Source organism: Zalophus californianus, chromosome 12, assembly GCF_009762305.2.
Source record: "Zalophus californianus isolate mZalCal1 chromosome 12, mZalCal1.pri.v2, whole genome shotgun sequence".
Lineage (NCBI taxonomy): Eukaryota > Metazoa > Chordata > Mammalia > Carnivora > Otariidae > Zalophus > Zalophus californianus.
In genome coordinates this window covers 103,104,602-103,129,678 of record NC_045606.1, presented here as the reverse complement: position 1 = coordinate 103,129,678, position 25,077 = coordinate 103,104,602, and the positions used below count along the sequence as shown (strand labels likewise).

Sequence of the window (25,077 nt, the reverse complement as noted above, 5' to 3'; positions counted from 1 at the left end):
AAAGTAAATCCTACTGTTTCCCTAATAACTGTTTTATCTTCTCAACCGTAGAACCATCAGGAAGAGCCTGTTCAGAAGCAAACAATAAATGAAATCCTGAAAAGGAGAGAATCTATTTGCAGACCGTTGTAAACAGCCACGTACAAGGTTCAGAGCACAATTTTAGAACCTTTCAATTCCAAAAGAAGTTTTGAGAACAGGATTAAAGGAACCTGATTATTCAGACAGAAGCAAAGAGAGACTTTTCAGGTAGGATACCACTCATTCACTCATTGTTTGACAAACAGAACCTTGGATGTACTAGGCACTGCACTGGGTGCCCGGATGCATCGGAGAACAAATCAGCCAAAGATCCTTATACGAGTTCAGCCAACAACGTTCTGATGGGGGCGGGGGGGTGGGTGGCAAAAAAAAAAACAGGCATAAAAAAGAAAATTATATAATATGCTGGAAGGTGATAAATACCTTCCATTTGAGCGGGGGGGGGGCGGATATCAGGAGTGATGGGTGGGGTGAATTGCAATTTTAAACAGGGTGGGCAGTGTAGACATCATTGAGAATGACACTCTGCAGCAAAGCCCTGAAGGACACCTGGGAGCAACGTCCCAGCAGACAGAGCGGCCAACGTGGAGGCTGCGGGGTGAGAGTGGGGAGGCACAGCGCCGTCGGCCCCTCAGTCATTGTAGGAACCTTGGTTCTTACCCCGGGAGAAGTGAGGAGCCCTTGCAGGCTTCCCAGCACCTCAGTGGCCGGTGGCCGTCACGTGGGGCAGGAGATGCTGAGAGCAGCCATCCTAGCAAGGTCGGGGCACACGGTAACGGGCTTGGCTTGCTTACCATGAACTGGGTGGGGAAGAGGAAGCAGGTCTTGGACGATGATGGGGAAACCTTCCCTGGGAGTCCATTAAAGTAGGAAAATGGTGCCTGTAAGAGGAAGTGGTTGACCCTGAGGGCCAGAAATGACTGCTCAAGGTCCCCTCCTTCTTCAGAGACACTGCGACCAACCCCAGGTGCAGTAAAAGGCTTTAAGAGCAAGACTGCTTTCTCCTCAGCTGTGGTGAAATAAAGATCTGTTGGAGCAGAGGTGACATGGCCAGAAAGAGCATGGGGAGGCAGGCGCGGGAACACTGGGCTTCTGCTCAGGTGCTCTCCTTGGACCTGCAGAAACAAAGGCTCCACTGATTGATATGATCCCGCTGGAGCCATAGGACAGCAAGGAGGAAGCACAGCGGTGACTGAGTGTTCAGTAAGGCCAGCCACGCAACAAGGAAGCCAGACGCCCCTGCTCGTCACCACCGGCTCCCGTTTCCATAGAAATGGCACTCCTGTCTCCCAGGGCATCCCCCTCTCCCCTTCATAGATAACCAGTCATTTGGGGGCTGAATTTAAGAAGAACTAAAAACCTAGAAAAAAGGAAGAGAAATCCATGACACGTTTCCACACACAAAACGGAGATTAACTGGTCATCAGCAGGATGCTGACTGGGGAGAAAGAGTATGAGGCGAAAGCTAGATGTTTTTGCTGACGTTTCCTATTATTCAGATGACGAAACCCTTCAGTTCCCTCAGTGCAAATAACCTCGTCCTGAATCCACGAAGATGGAAGAGCAGAGCATACACAGGGGACAGACTCGAGGACCGAGACTGCTCTCCACACCAGGAACCTTCAAAGCCTCCCCGTGCGAGCTGCTACTTCTGTGACTTGAAGGGTTTCCCACCAAAGGCCCCGAGCCTTGACTCGGAGACTCACCCTTAGCAACGTCCTGCAAGCCAACGTTGGCTTCCGCCATGGCTATCCAGAGACCTACCTAAGCACTCTTCCTACTGCCCCGTCCCTCCAACCCCGACCCCCACACACCACCAGCACGTGGCCCTGTCTTTCAGGGAACCGGTCCCACCTGCCCCCCAAATAAAGGAAGTGACAGAACGGGTAAGACTCATGCCCTCCAACATCTGTTGTCCTCCAATTCCGTGTCTTTGAGGACTAAACATTGTCGTGAGAAACGCGAGGGCAGGGTGAAACCTCCTGACGAGTTTAGTGAGTGCCGGACCTGCCCGAGCTGATGATGGAATCGCGGCCCGGACACAACGATGGATGAGCCATCCGCGTTAACATTCATCCCACCGCACTGGTCAGCTCCAGCTAGGTTATGCTGTGGTAACATCATCTCTGTGGTTTACACACCAAAGTTGATATCATCCCCACTGAACAGCTGCTCCTGCAATACTGCTTGTCCCCACGGCAGAAGGAAGGTGAGGGCACAGCGACTCCGGTGCTGGCTCTTACGCGTTCCACTTGCAAGCGCCGCACACACTGCCACCCCCGTTTCCTCAGCCCAAGTAAAGCACAGCCATGCCTCACTCAGGGTGCAGAGGGGCACAATCCCTCCCGGGGGGGGGGGTGCCCCAAGACCCGGAAGTACCACAGAGCCGCCCCGATGACCCCGACGCTCACCCACGGGAGAAGCCAGGCCTCTTCCGTCACCCAGCGTGAGTGGCAGCTTGAGGAAATCTAACCCAACCTTAATTCTCCACTCCGTTCCTCCCCTCCCCCCCAGTGGCATCTCCTGGCCATCCTTCCACCAAACCGTTATCCTCATGTAAGCTTAGGTGAGCCCCTGCTGCCGACGGGCTGTCCTTGTTGGAGGCATGCACTGGAGTGGGAGGGAAGGCAAGTGTGGAGCTGCCAACAGGGGCACTCACTTGGGATTCAGCAGTTCACACTCCCTCATGCTTGGCCACAGAGAGCAGACATGTGCAAACGGGAAAAGGCAGGACGGGCATGATAAAGAGGATGTGAGAGACCACCTGGGGAAGTAGCTAGGTATTCTGTACTGCAGCCTAAGTGTCCCAGAAAACTATGGCAATCCCCCCCATGAAGATTCCTGAGAGGACCTATAAAGGTGGGCAGAGAGGAAAGCCATCTTCGAGGCATGAGCAGGAAAGGAGAAGGAAGACGGGACCACATGGCTCCGTCGACTGCAGAAATGTGAGGGCAGCTCTGTCTTCTCTCAGAAGCTATGGCGATGAGGATCGGTGAGCAGAAGCTCCAGGTAAGCACAGATCAGGAAATGCATCTCCGGAAGAAACAAGAGTGCGGTGTGAACACAGGAAAGCAAGAAAGCATGCAACCGTGAAGCAAATGCTTAGTTTCTGAGATCAGACGCTTAGAGAAAAGGTTAGATTAAAACCCAAAATAGAAAGATAACAATCAAGGAAAGAAAAATCCCTCAACATCCTTCCTGCTTATTCTTGCAATATAACACACCGCTGGGCCCACCTCACCATATCCTGGTTGATACCAAATTTATCAACTTTTCCATTAAAGCCAAACCTCACTTAGTACAGTCAATGACAGACCGTCTGACTGCCAAGTGTATCCCTTGTATCACTGATGGTGTAATGGATGAAATTGAGAAATTGGGGCAAAAGGATCGGGTGGCTCTAACGATTGCCAAGGATCCAAGATTTGAGCAATTACTGGGCACACACAAAAGAACCTAATCAGATGACTGCTTAGGACAGAGAGTAACTCAGCACAAGTGTTACCTTATGGCCACAGTTGACCAGGACCCTAGATGAAGATCTGGAAGATCCCTGGAGTTCCCGTCATGTACCTTTCTAAACACAGATACAACATTGAGCTGATGTCAGATGATTATGCGGCCCCTTGGTTCTAATTCTTAAAAGATAAGAGTTCCTCTGCCTTTATCAACTTTTTCTGTTGCCAGTTCATATGGCCATCTGCTTCAGCATGAATTATTCCATCCATTTGCTCTGTTATGAGATGAGTATGGCTAAGTACACTCACTCTTTTTTTTAAAGATGTTATTTATTTATTTATTTGTCAAAGGGGGAGCCGGGCACAAGCAGGGGGAGCTGCAGGCAGAGGGAGAAGCAAGCTCCCTGCTGAGCAAGGAGCCCGATGCAGAACTCGATCCTAGGACTCTGGGATCAGGACCTGAGCTGAAGGCAGACGCCCAACCAAGAGCCACCCAGGCATCCCTAAATACACTTACTCTTTGATGTTGTTTTGAAATTGATATTTTGTAACATTTTGTTGCATATTTTTATAAATCAGATGATTGCTCACATAAAAAAATTGGAAAGAAATGTATTTCTAGTAATTGGAGGCATTCACACTGGGGGGGTGTCTGTTGTGGGGCCGTGAACAACCTGCAACTCTAAAAGGTCTTACGAAAAGATAACTTCACCTCTCAAAACTTTTATAGAGGTTTCTCATTTTTCTTGTTTTTATTTTTTTAATGGGATTTTGCATGAGGCATATGAAAGGTCTGAATAAAGTTTAGAAAATTGAGTGTACCGGGGAAAATGATTAGGGAGACTAGACGCTGGTGTTTTCCCTCCTTTAATTTCTGCTGTGACCCCTCCTCTCCTTATAGGATGCCCCTTATTTGTGGTTCTTCCCACCCATTGCTCACTTACTCGGTTCCCGCCCCCTCCCCCACTGGCTGATGCCATCTTAAATACATCAGGGATACAATGTATAAAGTATGGTGGATACACACAATTATATAAACATATCAAGGCCCACACCACAAAGATCCCATTGCTCCATGAAAGCTGCTGGATGAATTCCAGTAGTTCCCTTTAAAATAAATCTTCCCAAACAGTAAACAACAGGAGATAGAAAAAATTAATTGGTCTTCTCAACTCCAAATTGGGGAAGATGCCTCTATGCCCTATTCCACTTTTTTTTTTTTTTAACATAAGCACATTAAGACTGACCCAAAATTATCCAAGGTACGAGTTGATATCAAATGAAATCGGAGTGCTATAGGATGTTTACACATTGAAGTTTACACATAGGAAGTTTACACATTTTTACAACCGTGATGCCCCAGGAAATCCTTAAGTTCCTTCCGAATTAAAAAAAAAAAAAAGTGTGTGAGAATGTGTGTTTCCCTACTATGAGGCATATTGCTGGGATGATCTTAACGCCTTCAAGCCGTTTATCTACATATGCAGGGTTGAGTGAAAGGAAATTTGTCATTTTTCAAGTTCAGCCCTGTGTTAGGCCCTGAGAACGTTGCATCTGTAGCTACAGGAGCCTGCCTTCTTCCCGGAATCCTTACGAGTTCTGATCGCTTCCCTGTGCTGGTGTGCGACATCCGTCCCCAGCACCTGCTGCTTGCACCACCACCACCACCCAAGAGGCTCCGACTCCGGGAAGCAGGGTTTTCACCCCACCTGCACCTTACAGGCTTTACTGGCTTCCAGGCTTCCTGTAAAGTTACATCTGTATCTATTTCTTTCTCACTCGTGGGGCAAAACTGAACATGTCCAGTGCTCCAAATAGATCTGGTTGCTGCTGGGAAAGCAGCAAGAAAGACACAGAGGGAAAAAATAAAACCAGTGGGGAAACCAAGTCAGGGCAAAATCTTACACTATGGTGGCCAAATGGTTTTTCCCTGTGGCAATTAGCACATCCATTTGGAACTAAATTAATTTAGACTGTTAGATTTCATAATGTTCATACTTTTTAAACTCAGTAATATAATTAAGTTAATTCCTCCACTCAATTATGGTACCGCAGAGTATACCGAGAAAAACACAGGGGAGAATGGGAGGCTGAGTTTCTCTGAGGTCCAGAGAACACAAGTGATTTGCCAAATACTATTCGCATAATTACTTGTAGTCTTCTCATTTGTAAAATTAGAGGTTATCAAATTTTAAAATGTTCTATTTCAGATAATTTCACAATGCTAGATCATTCTAAAGATAAATGTCCCAAAAGTCATTAACCAGAAAGGCTGAGTGGTTTTCTCTCCCCCCCTTTTTTTTTGACTTGTACATAAAATTAAACCCACATGCTTAAAATGAAAGCAAATCATACCATGGCGCATGGGCAGTCAGTGCCCTTAACACTAAATTTATTAAGCAGAATTTAATTTCGAGAGGATTACTGTACATATTATTTTTACAGGCAATGCTCTATGAAAGGGATCAATATTGTATATTGCAGAGAGGCATTCTGCATTCAGCTGATAAATGCATTGTTATCATCAGAGTAATTAAAAGGAACAGGGTTATATACAATCAGCATGTACATCTTACTCAGCAACTCCTGCCAGTTGCTTGCAAAAATTAAACTCATTAATCATTCTGACTCTACAGAAGAAAAAGCTTTAGGTAAAAAATTAAAAAGCTCTATTTTATGAAGAAAAAATGTCCAAAGCCAACATCTAGAGAAATTCCTGTCTACACAGTGACATTAGAATATTAATCTCATGTAGGAAAATGAGTTGATTCCATTGTCAAAAATAGAAATTAATATTATGTTATTCTAATGCTTCAGACACTTCCTTCACTCTACAGGTAACTTATACAAGTAAATTATTTAAAAGTGTGTGCTGGGGCGCCTGGGTGGCTCAGTCGTTAAACATCTGCCTTCGGCTCAGGTCATGATCTCAGGGTCCTGGGATCGAGCCCCGCATCGGGCTCCCTGCTCGGCGGGAAGCCTGCTTCTCCCTCTCCCACTCCCCCTGCTTGTGTTCCCTCTCTCGCTGTGTCTCTCTCTGTCAAATAAATGAATAAAATCTTTAAAAAATAAAATAAAATAAGTGTGCTGGCAGCACTAAAAAAAAAAATTAAAAAAGAAGAAAGCATGCCATATAAAGTAGGCTTCCGTGCCCACCTCAAAATGTCTTACTGCTACACAGGACTCAAATCCACGGTAAAGGCATAATGCTCACTTTCCACAAACAACTTGGGCTTTCAGCAAACACATACTTTTGTGACAGGCTCTAGAGACCAAAGGCTGGTTAACACACTGATATTTGTTTGCTATCATTCACAGTTGACAACTGACTCATCCAACTGAAAAGTAATTAGGTTTACCCTTATTAGTTTTTCAAGCCAACAGATTAGCTCTTTGTCAGTTAGGGTTTTCCTCCTTAGACAAGGTAACTACGAAGACAGAATGAGGTGTATCTAGTGGTGCCTTAAAAAATACAAGGTGTGATGCGGAGGTAAGGTATTTTTGATGCTACATTCAGCTTCACCCATCATTCAGCTAGCACTGACTTTGCTTATGTCACTAGTTTTACTTCCTTCAATCTAGACAATTTCCTACTTATGACTATATTCTGTGTTGAGACAGTAAGCAAAATCTTATATAATCTTGTTATAGATGTATTATAGTTTCAGCAAATTCTTTATAGATGCAGAATTATATTTTCAAAACTTCAGGGATTATTCACTTTACCAAAACACCTACAGAGAGACTATTTTATGTGGTAAATGATTCCTATGCATTTAAAATATGTTCTGAAGTGCAAAAACTAAGCTTTTCAGGAGAACAAGTACTGTCTCCAGCAGGGTGCTAGGATATAGTTTTATATGGCATTAAGCTCAAAAGGGGACCTCAAAGCTTATCTAGTGAAACACTTAATGTAACAAAAAAGAAAAATATTGAGCAAATGTCATTTGTATATGATTACATACATTGTATGTCATGCTAGGAGATGGAAGGATGGCGATCCTACCATTACAAATAAAGAGATTAGGAGGAAAGGTTTCTAGAATAGGCAGACATAAATAGAAGGGGAATGTTAGGGGTATAGTCCATGTATCTACCTTGTCACCATCACAAAAACAATCTAGTGTCTAGCTGCTTGACATGTGGAACAAAAGCCTGGAAGAGAGATCAAGATGGTGCGCACCAAGGTCCTTTCAATTCTACAATTCTGTAAAACAGAAAAGCAAAATATCTTCAAAAGAAATGCTAGGGGATGTATATTAGAAAAGAAGATGACTACTTAGTCATCTTCTAATACAGACACTGTAGGGCATATGCGGCTCCCTTTACCTTCATTCTAATTTATCTGAGATCGAATTTATCTTTAGAAAGTATGAAAGGTAAAAAATAGAATAGTGGAAACCAAACTATGGGAGTATAGGTTCTCCCACAATCTCACATGAAGGGTATGAGGAAATGATGTAGCAAAGAACTAGTGAACCAACTTCAGAAAGAAAGAGATAGGGCATGAATTCCAGCAGCACTGTGAAAAACATGTGACTCAAATTTTGGAAGTGCAGGATGGTGGTCCCCAAGAGCAGAAGCTGTAACAACAAGGACTACAGAGGCACCACACAGGGCGTTACATCAAGTTACTTAGAGAATGCCGATGACATTTTGTGGGCAGTTTCTGCAGTGAGAACAGTAAGAACCTAAGTCTGCCACTGAGGTAGACAAGGAAAAGAGGATTGTCAATGACTTGTTAGTGGAATCCGTTGTAGACGACTTGATTGAGAAGTTGAATTGTAATAGAAGAAAGAAAAGCAGGACTGTAGCCAGAGTTGGCAAAACAGACCAGTGAAGATGGTCTTCGTTTCCCTTTGTAGGCAGAGAAGAAGAGAGAACTGGTGGAGAAAGAAAGACTAAGGGATAATAGTATTAGTACTGGCAACAACATATTCACTGAAACTGAATGAATTTCAGTGCTCAGCATGTAATAGCACTTCCTTTGTAGGCACTACCACTATGAGGAGTGAAATGGGAATTCTACCTGTCTTCTCAACTTAAAGCTCCAAATGACCCTGTGATATCTGTAGGTGAGGACACTAAGCATTGTCAAATCAGTCATGAGAATAATGGGATCAAGTAGACAGTTGAAAGTTTTAGCATTTTTCTCGTATGTTAGGGAAATAATGTGAAATTCAATATTTAAAAAATGAAAATTGGAGCAGAAGGAAGTAATAAGGTAAGCAAACCTATCTGTGGAGCCAAGCTACTAAAAACATTAAAGTTGATAAATACCAAGAAGAAATTCACAGAACGCTGACATCATACCAATGAAAAACCAAGGTGAAGGGAAAGATGGTCTGGTTGCTGAAGAACAACCGTCACGCCTAAGATACAGGATGATGAAATTGGCCCTGTCAGGCTGACAGACATCATAAGCAGGGGCTCATTGCTCAGGGCCTGATTCGGCCAATTTGCTGATTTAAAATTCTGTTGTCATTGGATTTGTATTGTTAGGAAATCATGTGTCACCAAAAATGAGGAATACAGGAACATACTAATGTAACCTCAATAAGACTACCGCCCAAGGCCTCTAAAGTCCTTTAAAAAATAAAACAGAACCACTCAAGCAGAGGAGGCACAAAGTCCAGTATTTTAAAATCAGTCACAGCTAATTCCTATTGGAAATTACTAAATTCCATTAAAAGTCACTTCTAGCAACATTTCCTTTAAGAGTCAACTTATTTTTAAACCTACAAAATGAATTTTAATCAAAATAGCTATTGATTCCTCAGAGGGGTTGTCCAAGTAATTGACTTTATATTTAAATAAATTTAAGATTGATGAGGAAACTCCAATAGAAAAGGTATTCTAGCTTTATTTCTATTTCAGAGCTAAACTTCGTGTCTTAGAACTGACCCAACCAAAGCAGGCTTTTCTGGGGCTATGGGAAGGGGGGACAGGAGTTCCCTTACATGTGTAGTTTGTGCAGATGGGCAATGCAATACTAGTTAATTACTCACTGCACAATCTCAGCATTTGATTTCTCTCTGCTACATCTTGTGACTACCTTAAATTTTATTTTGGTGGGAATCACTTCTTTTCAATCATATTCAGGCATGTATGCATACACACATAAGAGGTCAAGAACTACATTTTATTTTCCCCTTTTTGGATGGAAGGAGGCACAAAGCCCGCTGGATTTTAAAGGCATGCTGTTTATCACTGTCTCGGTGACCAAGGCGTGAAAGCTGTTTCTGTACCATGGAACAGCTTTCCCTTACTGACAAGCCATAGAAGGGCAGTGAAGCCACCAGCTCCAGGGTGTTTCAGCACCTCGGACAGCTCTCATCCTAGCAATGCGGGCCTGCCAAAAGACAGAGGGGCGGCAGAGAATGCTTCAGCACGTTGGACAGCTCCCTGCCCCAGCAATGGGGCCCTCCCAAACTGCTCATAGCAGTGTTTTAAAAGGTCGCGCCAACATGCAAAGAATAATGTGCAATGCATTCCTAATTAGCTGCACATCTTCTGGTTTACATTTGGGTAGCAAAATGATGGCTCTAAATTCTCTAATCTTGACAAGAGCTGGTGTAAGAAAAGCAGTTTTTACATCTACTATCTTTTTAAACGGGTATCTCTTAAACAAAAGGCAGTTATTGTTCCTGAAGGAAAAGTGACTTAATATGTACAACTATCCTTTGTAAATTTTTAGACATAACTTTTCCAGTTCTGAATGGCCATTTCTGAGAAAAGCACACAAAAGTTTTCAAGAAGTTGATGCCACATTTAGCTCTGTCATTGATTTGATCAGACATTTTAAATACATATATATGTATGTATTTCATAAGGACAATATATGCATGTACACTATGTTTATGCATGTACACTGTTTATACCCACACCTACATGATAACACACACACACACACACACACACACACACACACACACTCTTCTGTATTTTTCAGGAAAAAACACTGATGTCAGGGCTTCCTGAATTTAAGTCAGATACACTTAAGTCAGAGCCACATCAGCAGAAATCATTTGCAAAAGTCAGATTCCTAATTTGTTCCCCAGTTCAACCCTTTGCTTATCTGAGAAACAGTTCTAGGCATATATCAAACTGAAAAGAAGGAACTGGAACTATATGCTCCAAACTAAGATGGAAGGGGAAAAAAGGAGAGAGATGGGTGGAGATCATCCGAAACAAAATTCAGAAACTGTTGCCTTTCCTTTCTCCTAGCGACACCTAGAGCCTGTGATAGGAAAACTGCGTTGTTCTCCAAGCATAACACAATTCCACAGTTTAAAGTCAGACTTAAGGCAAAAAGTGCATAATTTCTGTCTGCATTGCAGTTCAATTGTCTTCCCCAAGATTCTCAATAGTTTAATCCTCCAGAATTTTTCACCAACCCCAATAAAACCCCTCCTCAAAGACTTCTAGTTCCTTGAACCAGATGTCTGAAGAATCCATGCATTTCCCGTAGGACCTGACCCACTGAAGTGAGGGACAGCTCTCCGCTCACTATCTATGTAACCAGGGGAGTCTGGAAAGGATCCAAAAGAAAATAAGAAAATGTCATGCAAGATCTGATACAAGCTGTGGGGTGTGTGTGTGTGTGTGTGTGTGTGTGTACAAACTGCACTTCTCACCAACTTTCATCATCCCTGTCTTCACATCTTCCATTCATAAAACAAAAACAACCAGCAACAACAATAAAACCTCAGGGGCTTTTTTCAGAATTGTCCCTGTGAACGCTCTCAATACCCCCTCCCCCCAACCTTGCACTATTAAAGAAAAACCAAATGGTGAAGCAGTGTGACCCAAGGCAATGAGCACAACTGTCTGCTCAGTGCAGGGACATGTACTGCCCTGGGCATGTCAGGGTAGGCTATCTGAGGTTTGTATGAGGACCTGTGCCCAGGTGCCCCCAGACAGGAAACTGCTCAAAGGTACACGCAGTGGGTTCTACAAGCCAACACACCCTGCATATCTCTAAGGGCTCTATAGCAGCCAGGCCAGCTCTGCCTGCCAATCCCAGAGCTTGTCTGGGATTTTTCTCTTTTCTTTTCCCCGGGGAAGAGAACATCTCAGCAGGCAGTTGCTTCTCTCTGTGGTCCTCCCTGGCCCTTGGAATAGCTGGAAGGGATCAACAGAGGTGGCTGGATTCATCCATCTAAGCTGCCCGCTAGTGTCCTGACTGAGTCATCAGTTACTAAGGTGATATGCAAATCCAACCTTTGAAACCCAGGCTTCCAGCCGGAAGAAGAGTAGAAAACATGCCCCCTAAGAAGTTTTCTCCTAAAGCAGGTCTAAGGTAGAGCTGCTAGTCCAAGGCTAGGCATGGGAGACAGGCAGGACCTGACTCCCATCAGCAAAAATTGTGCTGGGCCCTGGGACAGGACGCTGGGCCTCAGATGCTAGTGTTTCATGTCCCCCCACCCCAGCCCAAAAGGAAATCACCACCAACACTATCAGCACTGGAGGGGTAAGTGTCCTGGAGAGGTGAGAAGTAGGGCCCATTTGAGCAAAGGGACAGCGTGGGGGAGGCTGAGAAGGGCACAACGCATAGATTCCATTGACAGGTGGGAAGCCTGGGATTTTTCTTCCCCAGTCTCAAAGCAGGGAAAAAGAATGAAGGAATGAAGGAAGGGAGGGAAAGAAGGGAGGGAGGGAGGGAAAGAAGGGAGGGAGGGAGGGAGGGAGGGAGGGAGGGAGGGAGGGAGGGAGGGAGGGAGGAAGGAAGGAAGGAAGGAAGGAAGGAAGGAAGGAAGGAAGGAAGGAAGGAAGGAAGGAAGGAACGTCAAGTTGTAAGCACAGACTGAATTCTCGCCTTAGGAAGCATAACAACCTACAGTAACCACAGACATTCACACACCCAGTGACACCCCCCAGCCATCCCACATCTCAGCAGCACAACCCCACAGACGCTGCTCTCTCAAGCACCAACTCCTGGCCGCCACCGCTGCAGACCGAGACCCGCTCCGGGACGGCGGTGACCGAGATCGGCGCTGAGGAGCGAATCTGCTCCGGGGAGGCAGAGGAGAGGAGGGGAAGGGAGGGGAGGCAGGAGGGCGACCCCGACCCTCGGAGATGCGGAGATGCGGAGCGGACGCGCCTCCCCCCACCCACCAAGATGCTCTTACGTCCTCGTCGTCACCATCGCTCCGCGCCTGGTACTGGAACCGGGGCCGGCCACCCGCGCCGCCGCCGCCTCCGCCGCGCTCCCGGGGCGCCGCCGCGGGCGCCGGGGCTCCGAGGGGCTTGGGCCCCGCGCCGTCCTCCTCCGGCCCCTGGCCGCCCAGGAGGTGGCTGGCCTCGGGGGGCGCCGGGAAGGAGCGCGAGGTGTTGATCTTGCCCGTGAACCTCTGGTACAGCGAAGCCATCGGTGCCCGCGCCCTCGCTGGCTGCCTCGGGGGCGTTCTGTGCTTTGCCTGCCCCTCTCGGGCTCCCGCTCCCCACCCCCTTCGGGGAGAGAGGGAAGAAGCAGCAGAAGGAAGGGAAGCCGGCGGCTGCCGCTCCTCCCGCGCGCCACTCTCAAGTCGCCGCCGGGCGACTGCCTGGCTCGGCTCCTCCGCCCCCTCCCCCGGCGGGCACGGTGGAGCCGGGGGTCTGCGGGTGTGAGCTCTCCCTCGCTTCTTTCCGCTTTTCTCAACTCCTCGCCACGGCCACGGACGGCCTAATCAAAGGCACTGGAGAAAGGAAAGGAAAAAAAAAAACCCAAAAAACATAAAGGGAGGGAAAATGCCTAGGCCCCAGAATTGGCACCACCTAGAGACCGGCGAACAGCCAGCGCGGATCTCAGCGCTCCCCCCACCCCGGCCCCTCGCGCGGCTCCTCCTCCCCCCTCCCCAGCGGCCCCTCGGCGCGGCCCGGTAATGGCGCCGGGGTGGCAGGGGGCTGGCGGCACGGGGCGGCCGCGCGGGCCGGGGGCTGGGCGGGGGCGTGCGCGCCGCGGGGCTCGGGGCGCTCGGAGCCCAGAGGTCGGTCGCACCCCCCGCTGCGCGGGAAGAGAGCGCGGAAGAGGCGGAAACCGCGGAGGGTTTGGGGGGGGGTACTAAGAGGGAGCAGAGCCCCGAGGGCGCTCATCCTCGGCGCGGAGCTGCGCTCTGCGTCCTCACGCTCGCACCCCGCGCAGCTGCAGCCTCGCCTCCTTCCCAGCGCTCCCCCTCGGGTTTCCCTTCCAGCTTTTCTTGCCTAACTTGCAACAACAGCCAAGACCCCTCGGGCCTGGGGGTGCTAAGTGGGGCGAGGGAGAGCGAACAGCAGGGCTGAAAAGGGAGATGGCTCAGACACACCGCTTTCTAAGGAGCCCTCCTTGCTTCCCAAACCAAGCTCGTCTCCGAAAACAGATTCATTTTCCTTTCCCGGGCTCAAAATGAAGGGAAAAGCAAAGGTCGTGGAAGGCAAGCCAGGGAAGGCCTGGCGGAAGCCTTCCCAGCAACTCAGGGGAACGCTCCTCCCTACACTTCCCAACCCATTTGTGTACATCGCGAACTCCGTGCTCATTTTCAGTAAACAGAAGCAGAGGCTGAAGCTTTCGGGATGCCGGCAACTTCTCCAAAGCTTGCTCCGCCCCCTCAGCCCCCGACTGAGAGGAAGAGACCTGGGAGAAACCACACCAAATAGGGCGCTGGGCTCCGGGTGCGCATTCGCGCATCTTGCTGCAGTAAGACGTGCTCCAGCGCCCCTGTGTGGAAAGACACCAACATGTCTGGGCGCCCGGCTCCGACTCCAGGCGCAGGCGGCTTTCTCTCCTTCCTTTCCTGGGGTGGACTGCTCCCTCGGGCCTCCGGGAACCTCTCCCTCGTTCCCAAATCCGCTCCTCCGACTTTCTTGAGGCTCTTGGGGGCTCTTCCTTCTCGTCTCGTCCCCATATCCCCTTCCCTCTTGTTTATAGACCCTCCAGCTGGGACAGATCTGTCCCAACTTGATCTTCAGCGGAAACTAGGACCTGAAACTCTGGAGGGAGGGGACAGGCGGAGGGCTCGCATCTGCCCACACTGCTGTTCCTTCCACACCAGGTCAAAGTGGACATCTTCATCTTCACATTCTTCCCGGACACAGTGATGCTCCCTGCTCCGTCCAGGTTTCCAGGACTATTTGACTTAGGTTTAAAAAAATAAAAAGGCGAGGCCATGGCCACTCAGCAGGCCAGACTTCGGGCTCACCAGCCTTTGGTGGGTCTGTGTCCCCTGGCATCACTGCCCAAGCTGGGATATCCCCAAGAAAGATCCTACCTGGTCCTGAAGTTGCCTCTTCCCACCAGTGTCCTTAAGCTGGAGAAACTGGATGCTGGTGAATCAGCCTCCTGGGAGGACATAAGTTCCAGTCCCTTTCACACTCTCCCCAAGTCTCAACCCAGTGGGTAGTCTTGTTTTAATTAAAACGTATTACCACACCCATCCTCTGTTTAATCCACTGTGGTTTCCCTCCACTATGAAGAAAAATGTGACTGTTAAACTAGTTTAAAGACACGTTTCCTTTAGGCAACCGTGAAAACAAGTAAAACCAATATCCCAATAGCTAAGAGGCTCCCTGAACCAGCAAAAGGCCTCCAACATAGGCAGATGTCCCTCCCACAGGTCTGGGGGTGCAGAGCGCTTCACCAGTCCCTCTTTACTTTGAAGACAGAGGCAGCAATTACAAGAGCCATAAAATGAAACTTTAAAAGTCATCACATTTAGATAAATAGGAAACCCTGCTGTCATCCCTCCTCCCCCGCCCCAGCTATGCTTTTGATGGGAGGAAGCTGCCTTTCCCAGACCCACTTGAAAGGAAAGCTCAAGCTGCTCCCTGCAGCATCTAGGTCCTGACACCTCACTAAATATAGATGCTGTTAGGGTCTTACTTATGTAATACACATATGAAATTTGCATGTATATATTCACACAAACCATAAGAAGTAGCATTACATATTGCTTGTACTTTTTATACAAAATACAGTATATATACAGAAATAGCTTACTTATCATACCCAATGCTTTAGAGAAGTATGCATATCCACAATAATGCATTGAAACTGAGCTATGGAAGGCACGTGTGGCTCTCACTCTTAAAAATCATTCTCAAGGGAGCTTGTGGGTATTCAAATTACATTTGGTCAGTGTCAGAAATCCTAACTAAATGATTCAGACAACACAAGCAATTTTTATTTAAAATTATTTATAAAGTGAAGAAATGATAAGACTCAAGCAACTGAAGGGAGAGCTGAGGTACACATCTGTGTTGAGAGAGAACAAATCCGAAAATTAAACAGGAGAAACGGGGGTGGGGGCTGCTCCGGCCTAGCAGGAGCCCTGAGGCAGGTGGGCGGAGAGCAGCGGGAGGTCAGCGTGCACCAAGCCTTTTCAGGGGCCTTTTCAGATGCGCCCTAGACTGAGGGCCCACTGCCTCCCTCCAAGGTTTGCTACTGCCCTCCACCTTGCACTCAGAGCACCACTCATCCTCAAGACTGTTCTAGACTCTGAGTGTGAATACACACACACGTGCTTGCACATACTTCACGTGTGTCTTAAGCATTTCTTTACAAAGGGCAGTGTTATTTTTAATATACTGTCAGGACTCGGAAGTCTCAAATGCAACAGAGTCAGCCAGTTAGTGCATTGGGCCGCGTGAGGAAATGCAGTTGCGGAAAATTGCAACTACGGCATTTTGCGTTTATGATACGTAATTAACTCACTTATTGCCTTCGATAGCTTTTTCAGACCCTTCCTTAAATAGGGGGAGAGGTTCTGAAGAGTAGCAGAACTTCCCAATGAGCATTTAAATACAGGTGCATTTCAGAAGGGCACAGGTCAAGAACCGCCTCTGCTCACCAGTCACCGAACATCCTGAATATGTTCTATCAAAACAGATTCCCACTTCTGCTTATTGGGTAAATATGGGAAACTAGTTTTTGGAAAATATCTCATGGATTATTTCATATCAAGATATTAATTCCTCAATACTGCTTAAAACTGAGTCCACTGACCCATTTTTCCATCAAGTTGCAGATGATTATTTTTCCCCTATTTATTAAATAAAGGTGTGGGTGTGTGTTTATTTTCCTTGGAACCAACTTACAAAACAAATATGGTAAGTCACTGGAATTAGGCAAATGCTGCAAAATATGGTGGATAGTCATTTTTTAAATGACAATAAAGGGAACTTTGTGGTCCACATGCAGGCTAAGCATTGTAAAAATAACAAAAGTATATTGAGTTCAGCAGCCTAAGCATGGTTTTTATTAGCTAAGAGGTTTTCTTATTTCTAGGAGAGAATTATATCCTAGAGTTTACATCCTCTTTCTCTGTGAGGGAAAGGAGGAGAGCAGAGCCCTATTTGAGATTTTGATTCCTTCCAAGAGCTGAGACGTGAGAGAGGAAATGACCAGCAGCATGCGCTGTGCTAACAGAAGGATTTCCCTAAGATACTGGGCACCAGAATCCTCTAGGTATAATCACCTTGTACTCATACCAAAGGGGAGAAATAAAACAAATATTTGGGTAGTTTGAGAAAATACAGTGCTAAATACATAAATACAGAGCCTATTCCCAAATAAACTCTCTCTATATGTCTATCTTTAAATTTTTTTTTTTTTTTTTTTTTTGCAGGATGCCTATCCACAAGGATAGGAAATGTCCAGCACAAGAAAACGGAATTGCTAAGTTCTGGCTTTTGAAAAACACAAAATTAAAGTAGGTGCTGAGTTAATTTTGAGCTTTTCAAATTGGTACTTAACAATTAACGTTTTAAAGAGAAACATTTATTTTAACCCAACAAAAAGTCTTACTCTAAAATTAATAAAGTTTGCTGTTAATCTCCCCATGGCACTTTTATTTGCACTTTAAATCTTCCCAATGGCACTTTTATTTGCCATGGTGCACCTGTGTGTCTGGTACTCGGCACTGACACCTACTATGGACCACCAACCTCCCTCGCCCTGTGCCCCCAAAACCCACGAGGTTAATCGACACAAGAGGCCAAGCTGATTGCCAAGTCAGTGCAACAGCCACCGATTTACCTAAAAGGCTGTAGTCAACCTACAGAAAATACTTGTTCCAGCCCGGTGGGTGGGGGGCATCCCTCCTGCCCCATAGGGGTGCTCCCTCTGGCCTCCGACACCTGAGCGCGGCACCGCCCCCCCCTCCCCCCCAGTCTTCATCCTTCCTTTACTTCTCCTTCTTGCCCTTCATTCCTGTCCTTGCTCTGGGTCAGTATCAATAGACTGTGTATTTTTCTTCTCTACGAATTCCTTGCGGCTCTCTGAGTACTTATAAAATCTCACTTTTAATGTCAGCTTCTCCTCCAAAATTATCCAAATAATCTCTTTCCTTCCTGGAGGAGGCAGCAACCTCTGTCTTTTCACATGTCCTGATTACACAACAAGAACGTCCACAGTGTTTTCCAAGGCTCTTACGATTTTTAGAGCATGAGATTTGGAAGAGAATCTGTTGTTTCTGTTTGTCCCTGGTGATCATTTGAACAGAACAGTGTCATTATCCGAAATGTCTTAATTCATACATCAGGTAATATTAGATTGAAAGGGACGTGACTTCGGCTCTGAAATGCCCCCAGAGCTCCTCGCCCTTTCCAACCATGCAGCACTCCAGTCTCCTGAATTAAGTTAAGTCTGCTTCCCTTTAATGTTAAAGTGACATTAGTGAGCCTCTGCAATTCAGTGCTTCGTGCTTTAACCAACAGAGGCGATGACTGTGTTCTCGAAGAGAAAGCTTTTATCTGCGCTCTGTGACCAATGGCAAGCATTTTGACATTCCAAGGTGGGGTGTGCTTGGAATGACTCATGACACAGGCTAGTAAGTCCAGGGCTCCAACACTCACATGGGGCTTTTGAATTTATTTTATTATTGCTGTTATTATTATTTTGCATCATGTCACCCACAAAGGTTTTTAGGCTTTTATTTGAAAACAACAATTGAACTAGAAAACGATAGAGACAGGGTCTTTCAAATGCAGGGTCTTCTTTGGAGAGTGGAAACAGAGCTGATGCTGAGTTATTTAATCCTGCCATGTAAATTATACTCACTTGCAGGCCAGTGGAAATAGTTACAGAAAATTAAAAAAAAAAATCTGACTCCACTAAAAACGATTCCAGTTATAAAACGGAAGGGGATAAGGTGTATTCCTAGAATGTACAACAGGACTAAAATTTAGGGAGGCTGATGTAATCCACCCTGGAAAGACAGGGCTGGTCAGCCAGCAAGAGCAAAAGGAGGTAAGACCAGCCCACTGAATGGGCCTCCAGGTCCACGTGCCGCATTTGGCTGCAAGACACAAAGAAGGAGAGAGGAGAGACACGTGGAGCCACAATGACGGGCCTTGGAAGGTCCAGGCCAGCAGCACCTGTGAGGCGGCCAGGGCGGGAAAAGTACCACCCGCTGCCTGGACCCCTGCTGGCAGGAATCTGAAAACCTCTCTCACAGAATCATTTCTCTCATCATCTTACCCCATGTCAGAAATTACCAGAATTAAGACCATTCCTTTGAGTCAAGGCACTGCCCGGAAAAGCATCAATCAAAAGTCACTTGCAAACAACAAGGGCCTAACTGAAAAGGAAAACAAGGGTCAGCTGTGGCCGGGAGGTGCGGCACCAGCACCAAGAAGACCCACCACTCCCTCAAGCGTGTAACGGGGCAGTCTGAGTATGAGCTGCCTCTCCCAAGAGCATGACCACATTTCTAAGCTACAAGTTCCTCGGTCCGGATGATCCATCTCTGCGATAAGAAGTCATTACTTCCAGGGGCGCCTGGGTGGCTCAGTCAGTTAAACATCCAACTCTTGGTCTCAGCTCAGGTCATGATCTTGGGGTCATGTCCAGTCCCGTGTCAGGCTCTGCTCTCAGTCCAGGATCTGCTTGAGATTCTCTCCCTCTCCCTCTGCCTCCCCCACAACTCGCACATGTGTGCACGCTCTCTCTCTCAATAAGTAAATCTTTAAAAAAAAGTCATTATTTCCATATTTGAAACTGTCAGATCGGAATGTTGTTCAGCAAATATTTTCTCATCCCCTAGCCTTTCCAATGAGGTATCCTAAACGGCCACACTGACTTTCTGAGTGACTTGCTTTGGCCACTGGAATGTGAATGGATATGATGCAGGTAGAAGCTTCAAGGCACCTGCCCAGCCTGCCCAACCTCCTGCACTCAGGTGATCCACCACGTAAGAACGTGTCCTGGGTGGCTGCTCCCATGTTGCCCTGGCCTCCAGAACAAGCACCCCTGGAGAGACCTGAACCCAGCCCACAGTATCAAGTCAAGTCCAGTAAGGAGCACAAAGCAGAGCCACGTCGCTGAGCCCAGTGCAGATCAGCTAAATCACAGCTGACCAGCTGAAATGTGGATCTTGGAATAAGTATTTGTTGAATAAGCCATCAAACTGGAATGACTTGTTATATAGTATGCTTGTCTCATCAGCTCACTAAAACAAAAACCAAATCCATGCATGAAAAATGGTACAGCTAATGTCAGTGTTTATTATAAGCATTTCACCTGCTTATGCAGTAAATATTTGAATGCCTACTAGGTGCCAGTCACCGTGCTGGGTTCAAGGGATGAAATGATGGACTACAATGAACACAGTCTTTGCTCTCCTACATATGACAGTCAATACTCCTTACAGTGAATCAGGACTAATGTTATAAATTACATGACAAGATTGAAAATGACTTCCTTTTGTGAATAAATGCATTTTTTTCTCAATTTCTTGCTCATTCTGGTACATTTACAGCCCTGCTAGTTTTATTAGAAAAAGACTCTTAGAAATCACTAGATCACTAACATGTTCATAATAATGCCCTACTTACTTATTGTCTGAGCACTAAGTGGCATTTTCAATCCACTCAAAGAACTATCTCTAGACCAGCAGTATAAGGATCATCTAGGAATTTGTTAAAACTACCAAACCTACTAAAAATCAAAAACCTGGGGCTAGGGCCCACAACCTGTATTTAATTAGTCTGCCAGGTCATTCTGATTGATGAATGCTCAAGTTTGTGAAACACCAGACTAGAATAATATACTCGAACATCTTTCTAAATGGCACCAAGGCAGCCTCAAAAATTCCCCTGAATGTTTGCTTTCTCCTGGGAAATGGCTTACCAATTCAAAATACTCAACAAGGTTTTCCAGAGGGTAAGAAGTTTTTGAGAATGCACAAGGCCTGTCTTCCTCATTTAAATAGAGGTTATCTGAGCATTTCGAAGTCAAAATAGAATGGAGTACAGTTAGCCTTTCCAGGATATTTTCAGAATGCTGTTTCTCCCTTGAATTGAGTTGTTGAGGGCCCATCTCAGGAAGAAGGTAGTGGCCAGAAGGGGATTAATGAGGCAGATACCGAAGATAGGATCCAAGCTAAGACGCCACGCTTCCTGGGGCTTATCTCAGAGATACTGATTTTGCACGTTAGGAGAAAGCCTCTCCCACCTTACCAGAATATATGCAATTTGGCAGACAAGCTCTGCAGAATTGCAAGGGGGAAAAAAAAGCATTACTTGCAAAAATTGATTTCATTAAAAATCCTCAGTGCCTCTGGTTTAGACTCATTGCTTTTTTAATGCAATAAGAAAAAAATGTTGTCATGAATTAAAAATCAATGAAGTTAATAAACACATTTACGTTGAAAACTGACTTTTATGAACTTAATTTTCCTGAATCGACTCCTTTAAGGCACATTAAAATGTCCATGATAAACTCCATTTTTCTTCCACCATCACTTCAGATTTTCTCCAGAATTCCATGGAACATCAATCATCCCTGTTTTTAATGAACACAAACCTATATTTGAAAATGGGCTAATGCTACTTCAGGTGGCTCAAAGGTCTCTCTTAAATTTTAACATATTCTTTGGACCACAAGTACAAGTTTAGTATTTGTGGCTAACTCTCAAAGAACATAGAGTCTACATATGAAGTGTGAGAGCTGACCGTGGGAAAGAAAGTAAACCTCAAGCCTGTGCTCTGTCTCTTCACATTGTCTTAAGCAAATGCAAGAGATATTAATGCAAAACCCTGATTCACCCACGCACAGGTGGGTATGTCAGATATGAGAAGCAGTGCGTTCTCATTAAATGAAAACATATTCTATTAGGAGTAATAAAACCAAAATGAAGCCACTCATTTGCTTCATGTGGGTAATTCACTCCATTGTGCACTGTAACTCTATCAACTGCACTCTACCCATTTCTGAACAATTTCCTTCTCATAAAGGGGGAAAATAAGTTTGTCTATACTACTAATTGCATTTCAAATCATTGTAATTTGGAACTCAAAACAGTAATTCTCCCAACAATTACTTATATTTATATTTTGCTTGACAGGTAAACAGAAATTGCCCGTTGGCTAAATAAATCCATTAGTCATATAAGCCTGCAATTTGAGCGGGTGGGTTTTTCCCCTCACTCACAGCAAAGATAAAATCGACTCTCTGCTACAATAGCATGAGGTGGGTCCCATTGTCCCTTAGATTGCGCTGAGTCTCTGATGGGTCCGCTTACTGCAATCCTCAGCACTGTACCCATAATCACCACCATTTCATTCCCTTATAACCCAACAATACCCAAATTGCATCATTTATACAGACTCTTTTCAATCTTTGTGAGGAAGGATGGGTAAATTAATGCTTTCAAAGGACTCTGAAGGATTTCTGAGCCATCTTATGGTAAAAGCAGGAGCAATAAAGGCTCAATTTCCATCCGTGTTTCAGGATTCCTTTATTTCTCTCTCTCAGAGCTCTGATATTGTGCACAATGTCAAGTTTTAACTCGGAACAAGATGTAAATGGCTGGTTATGATCTAAATGAATTCTGAGTCTCCAAATACCTTTCTTCAGCACTTAATTTGCTCCAAGAGAAATGATATAAAGTCATTAAATCCAAATATGGGATAGAATGCAAAATTCATGAGTATGCTAAGATAAAATATAAGGCTTCAAACAAGTTACCCACTTACATCACAGACCCTCAAGTGGTATACTTGTACCATGATGGGCACTTTAAGGGAAAACTTGGAATAAGTACTAGTCTAGCATTTTATCCATTGATTACATCTGCATTTTATTAAGTCTTCCCATCTAAAACTGTGAATGTCAGGGCCCTGAAGTAACAGACAGCTACTGAATCCCCAGGAAGGCAGCCCACAGAGATTGATCCACAGGATGAAAAACAGCCACTTGATACGACGGCATCTCTCAAGTGCAGAGCATCTCAAGAGTTAAGCCACACCCAGTGCTTGGTTTCTATTCCTGATTAAAGTGCAGTGATGGTAATCTCCTAAAATCAGCTGACACAGCTGCAGGAAGAGAATCAAAGTAAGTGATCCCCAGACTCTGCCATCCACCACTAATCCTGGAATTGCTAAGATTAATGCATTGTTTTTTTTTTTTTCAAAAGTCTTAACTAAGGAAGGATGTTGGAGAAGCTCACATGTTCACTAGCCCTAAGTATTCCCAGCTTCTGTGACTTCTACCTTCTTGGCATTTCACTGAGCCTTATTAGTCAGATCTAACTCCTCAGGGCATGATGAAAGAGTTCTACAAAGGTATCTCCTTATTGTTCAGTGACCTAAAAAATAACCCTAGAGAATTGCTAAAATCAAAAACACAAGAAACAATGGGTTGTGTTGGCGAGGATGCGGAGAAAGGGGAAACGCTCATGCACTGTTGGTGGGAATGCAAGCTGGTGCAGCCACTCTGGAAAACAGTATGGAGGTTCCTCAGAAAATTAAAAATAGAACTATTCTATGATCCAGCAATCACACTACTGGGTATTTACCCAGAGAAAATGAAAACACTGATCTGAAAAGATATATGCACTCCCATGTTTACCACAGCATTATTTACAATAGCCAAGATATGGAAGCAACCCAAGGGTCCATTGGTAGATGAATGGGTAAAAAAGTGATGAGTGTGTGTGTGTGTGTGTGTGTGTGTGTGTGCGTGTGTGTGTATTCCATCATATGGAATTTGATCCATATTCCCTATCATGGAATATTATTCAGCCATAAAAAAGAATGAGATCTTGTCATCTGTGACAGTATGGAAGGTCCCAGAGGGTATTATGCTCAGTGAAATAAGTCAGACAGAGAAAGACAAATACCATATCAATTCATCATATGTGGACTCTAAAAAACAAAAACAAATAAAAAGAAGAAACAGACCCATAAATACAGAGAACAAACTGATGGCCGCCCGAGGAAAGGAGGGTGGGGAGATGGGCAAAGTGGGTGAGGGGCTGTGGGAGAGACAGACTTCCAGTTACGGACGGACGAACGAGTCCCAGAGATGAAAGGCGCAGCAGAGGGAATCTGGTCACTGGTGGGGTAACAGTGTCGTGTGCTGACGGATGGGGGCGCACTTGTGGTGAGCACAGCATAAAGTATACACCTGCCCAGTGACTATGTTGCACCCAAAACTAATGTAACATTGTGTGTCAACTATACCTCAATTAAAAAAAAATAATAACCCCAAATTTGTACTGCACTGTATGCTGTGAAAGAGCCGGCTATTATTCATTGAATTGGTGCTTTGAAGAAAGCCAAAGCATTTTTCTTTTCCAGAGGGAATTACACGGACTTTTCCTGTAAGCATATTCTTACATGCATTCTTCATTCGCTGAGAACCACCCATGTGACCGAGCCTCCTTGGTCCCCCAAAATCTCTGCCACTGTCCCTTCTTACTTTTTGCCCAACGATACAGAAACCCTGAGTTGGGGTCAGAGGAGTGAGTCTGGACTCCGTCCCCCCAGAGCTGCCATGAGCCGTGAGGCGCCAGGCGGAGGACCGCAAGGGCACACAAGGAGCGAGCGGGGCTGTGTCAGACAGATATGTGTCCAGGGCACTAGCCATCAGAGTAAGGAGGGAAAACACAGGAAAACACACTCCGCCTCTGAGGGACACATAGAACTTTGCACTCAGAGTACCTGGGAAGAAACTAATTTTCGGTACATGTATATGTTTTTATCGGACCACGCTTTTGAGTCTTAACCAGCCTGCATGCGGTGGGAATTTGACTCCATGTTTATCAGCCCTGTTTATCGAGGCAAGGGCCAGCAACATTTCCAATGATATTATCCAGAACTTGGCAGTGGGAAAAGAACACAAGAAAAACAGGCTCATAAAATATGTCCCCTGTCTCTTGCAGCCTGGGTAGATTATTTGGACCCTGTGTGTGGTTTCCTCTTTGATCCAGGGGAAGGAAACAGCATGAGGAAAACAGGCTAATATATTTCTCATAATCTCACGGATTTCTTTAATTCTCGTCTCTTCTTGCTTCTTCGCATGCCCCATCCACACCATGGCACCCTTGTGACAGCATCCCTATCATTTCAAAGCAACTTGGCAAATCCTATTCACTCACAGCTTTTTTTTTTTTTTTGATAACTCTTTGATGAATGCAACCACCTGCAAAAATCAAAGCAGCAAAACAAACAACAGAAAAGACCAATCAAAACAAAACAAAGAGTCTTGCGAAGGCACTGGTTTTGAGCACGAGGAGAGCTTGACATTGCCACTTGAGGGTGCTATGGGAACTCCGAACTGCACGTCTGTTCAGCCCTTCCCTCGGATCACACCATTTCTGCGTTCGACGATGGCGCAGGA

The 25,077-nt window shown here is 45.5% G+C and overlaps 1 protein-coding gene and 1 pseudogene across 3 annotated transcripts in view; one reads left to right on the top strand and one right to left on the bottom strand.

Annotated features, from left to right (window-relative positions):
• DPP6 (dipeptidyl peptidase like 6) overlaps positions 1-25,077 on the bottom strand; it is a 956,302-nt gene that overhangs the window by 719,788 nt on the left and 211,437 nt on the right. Inside the window, exon 1 of one of the 3 annotated variants that reach the window (XM_027574862.1) lies at positions 12,632-12,871. The exons of the other annotated variants lie outside the window; for them this stretch is intronic. Within the exon in view, the coding sequence (XP_027430663.1) occupies positions 12,632-12,871 (240 nt within the window). Of the gene's footprint in view, positions 1-12,631; positions 12,872-25,077 lie in introns of those variants that run through there. 3 annotated transcript variants of the gene reach the window in all.
• LOC113911211 lies at positions 2,437-3,678 on the top strand (annotated as a pseudogene).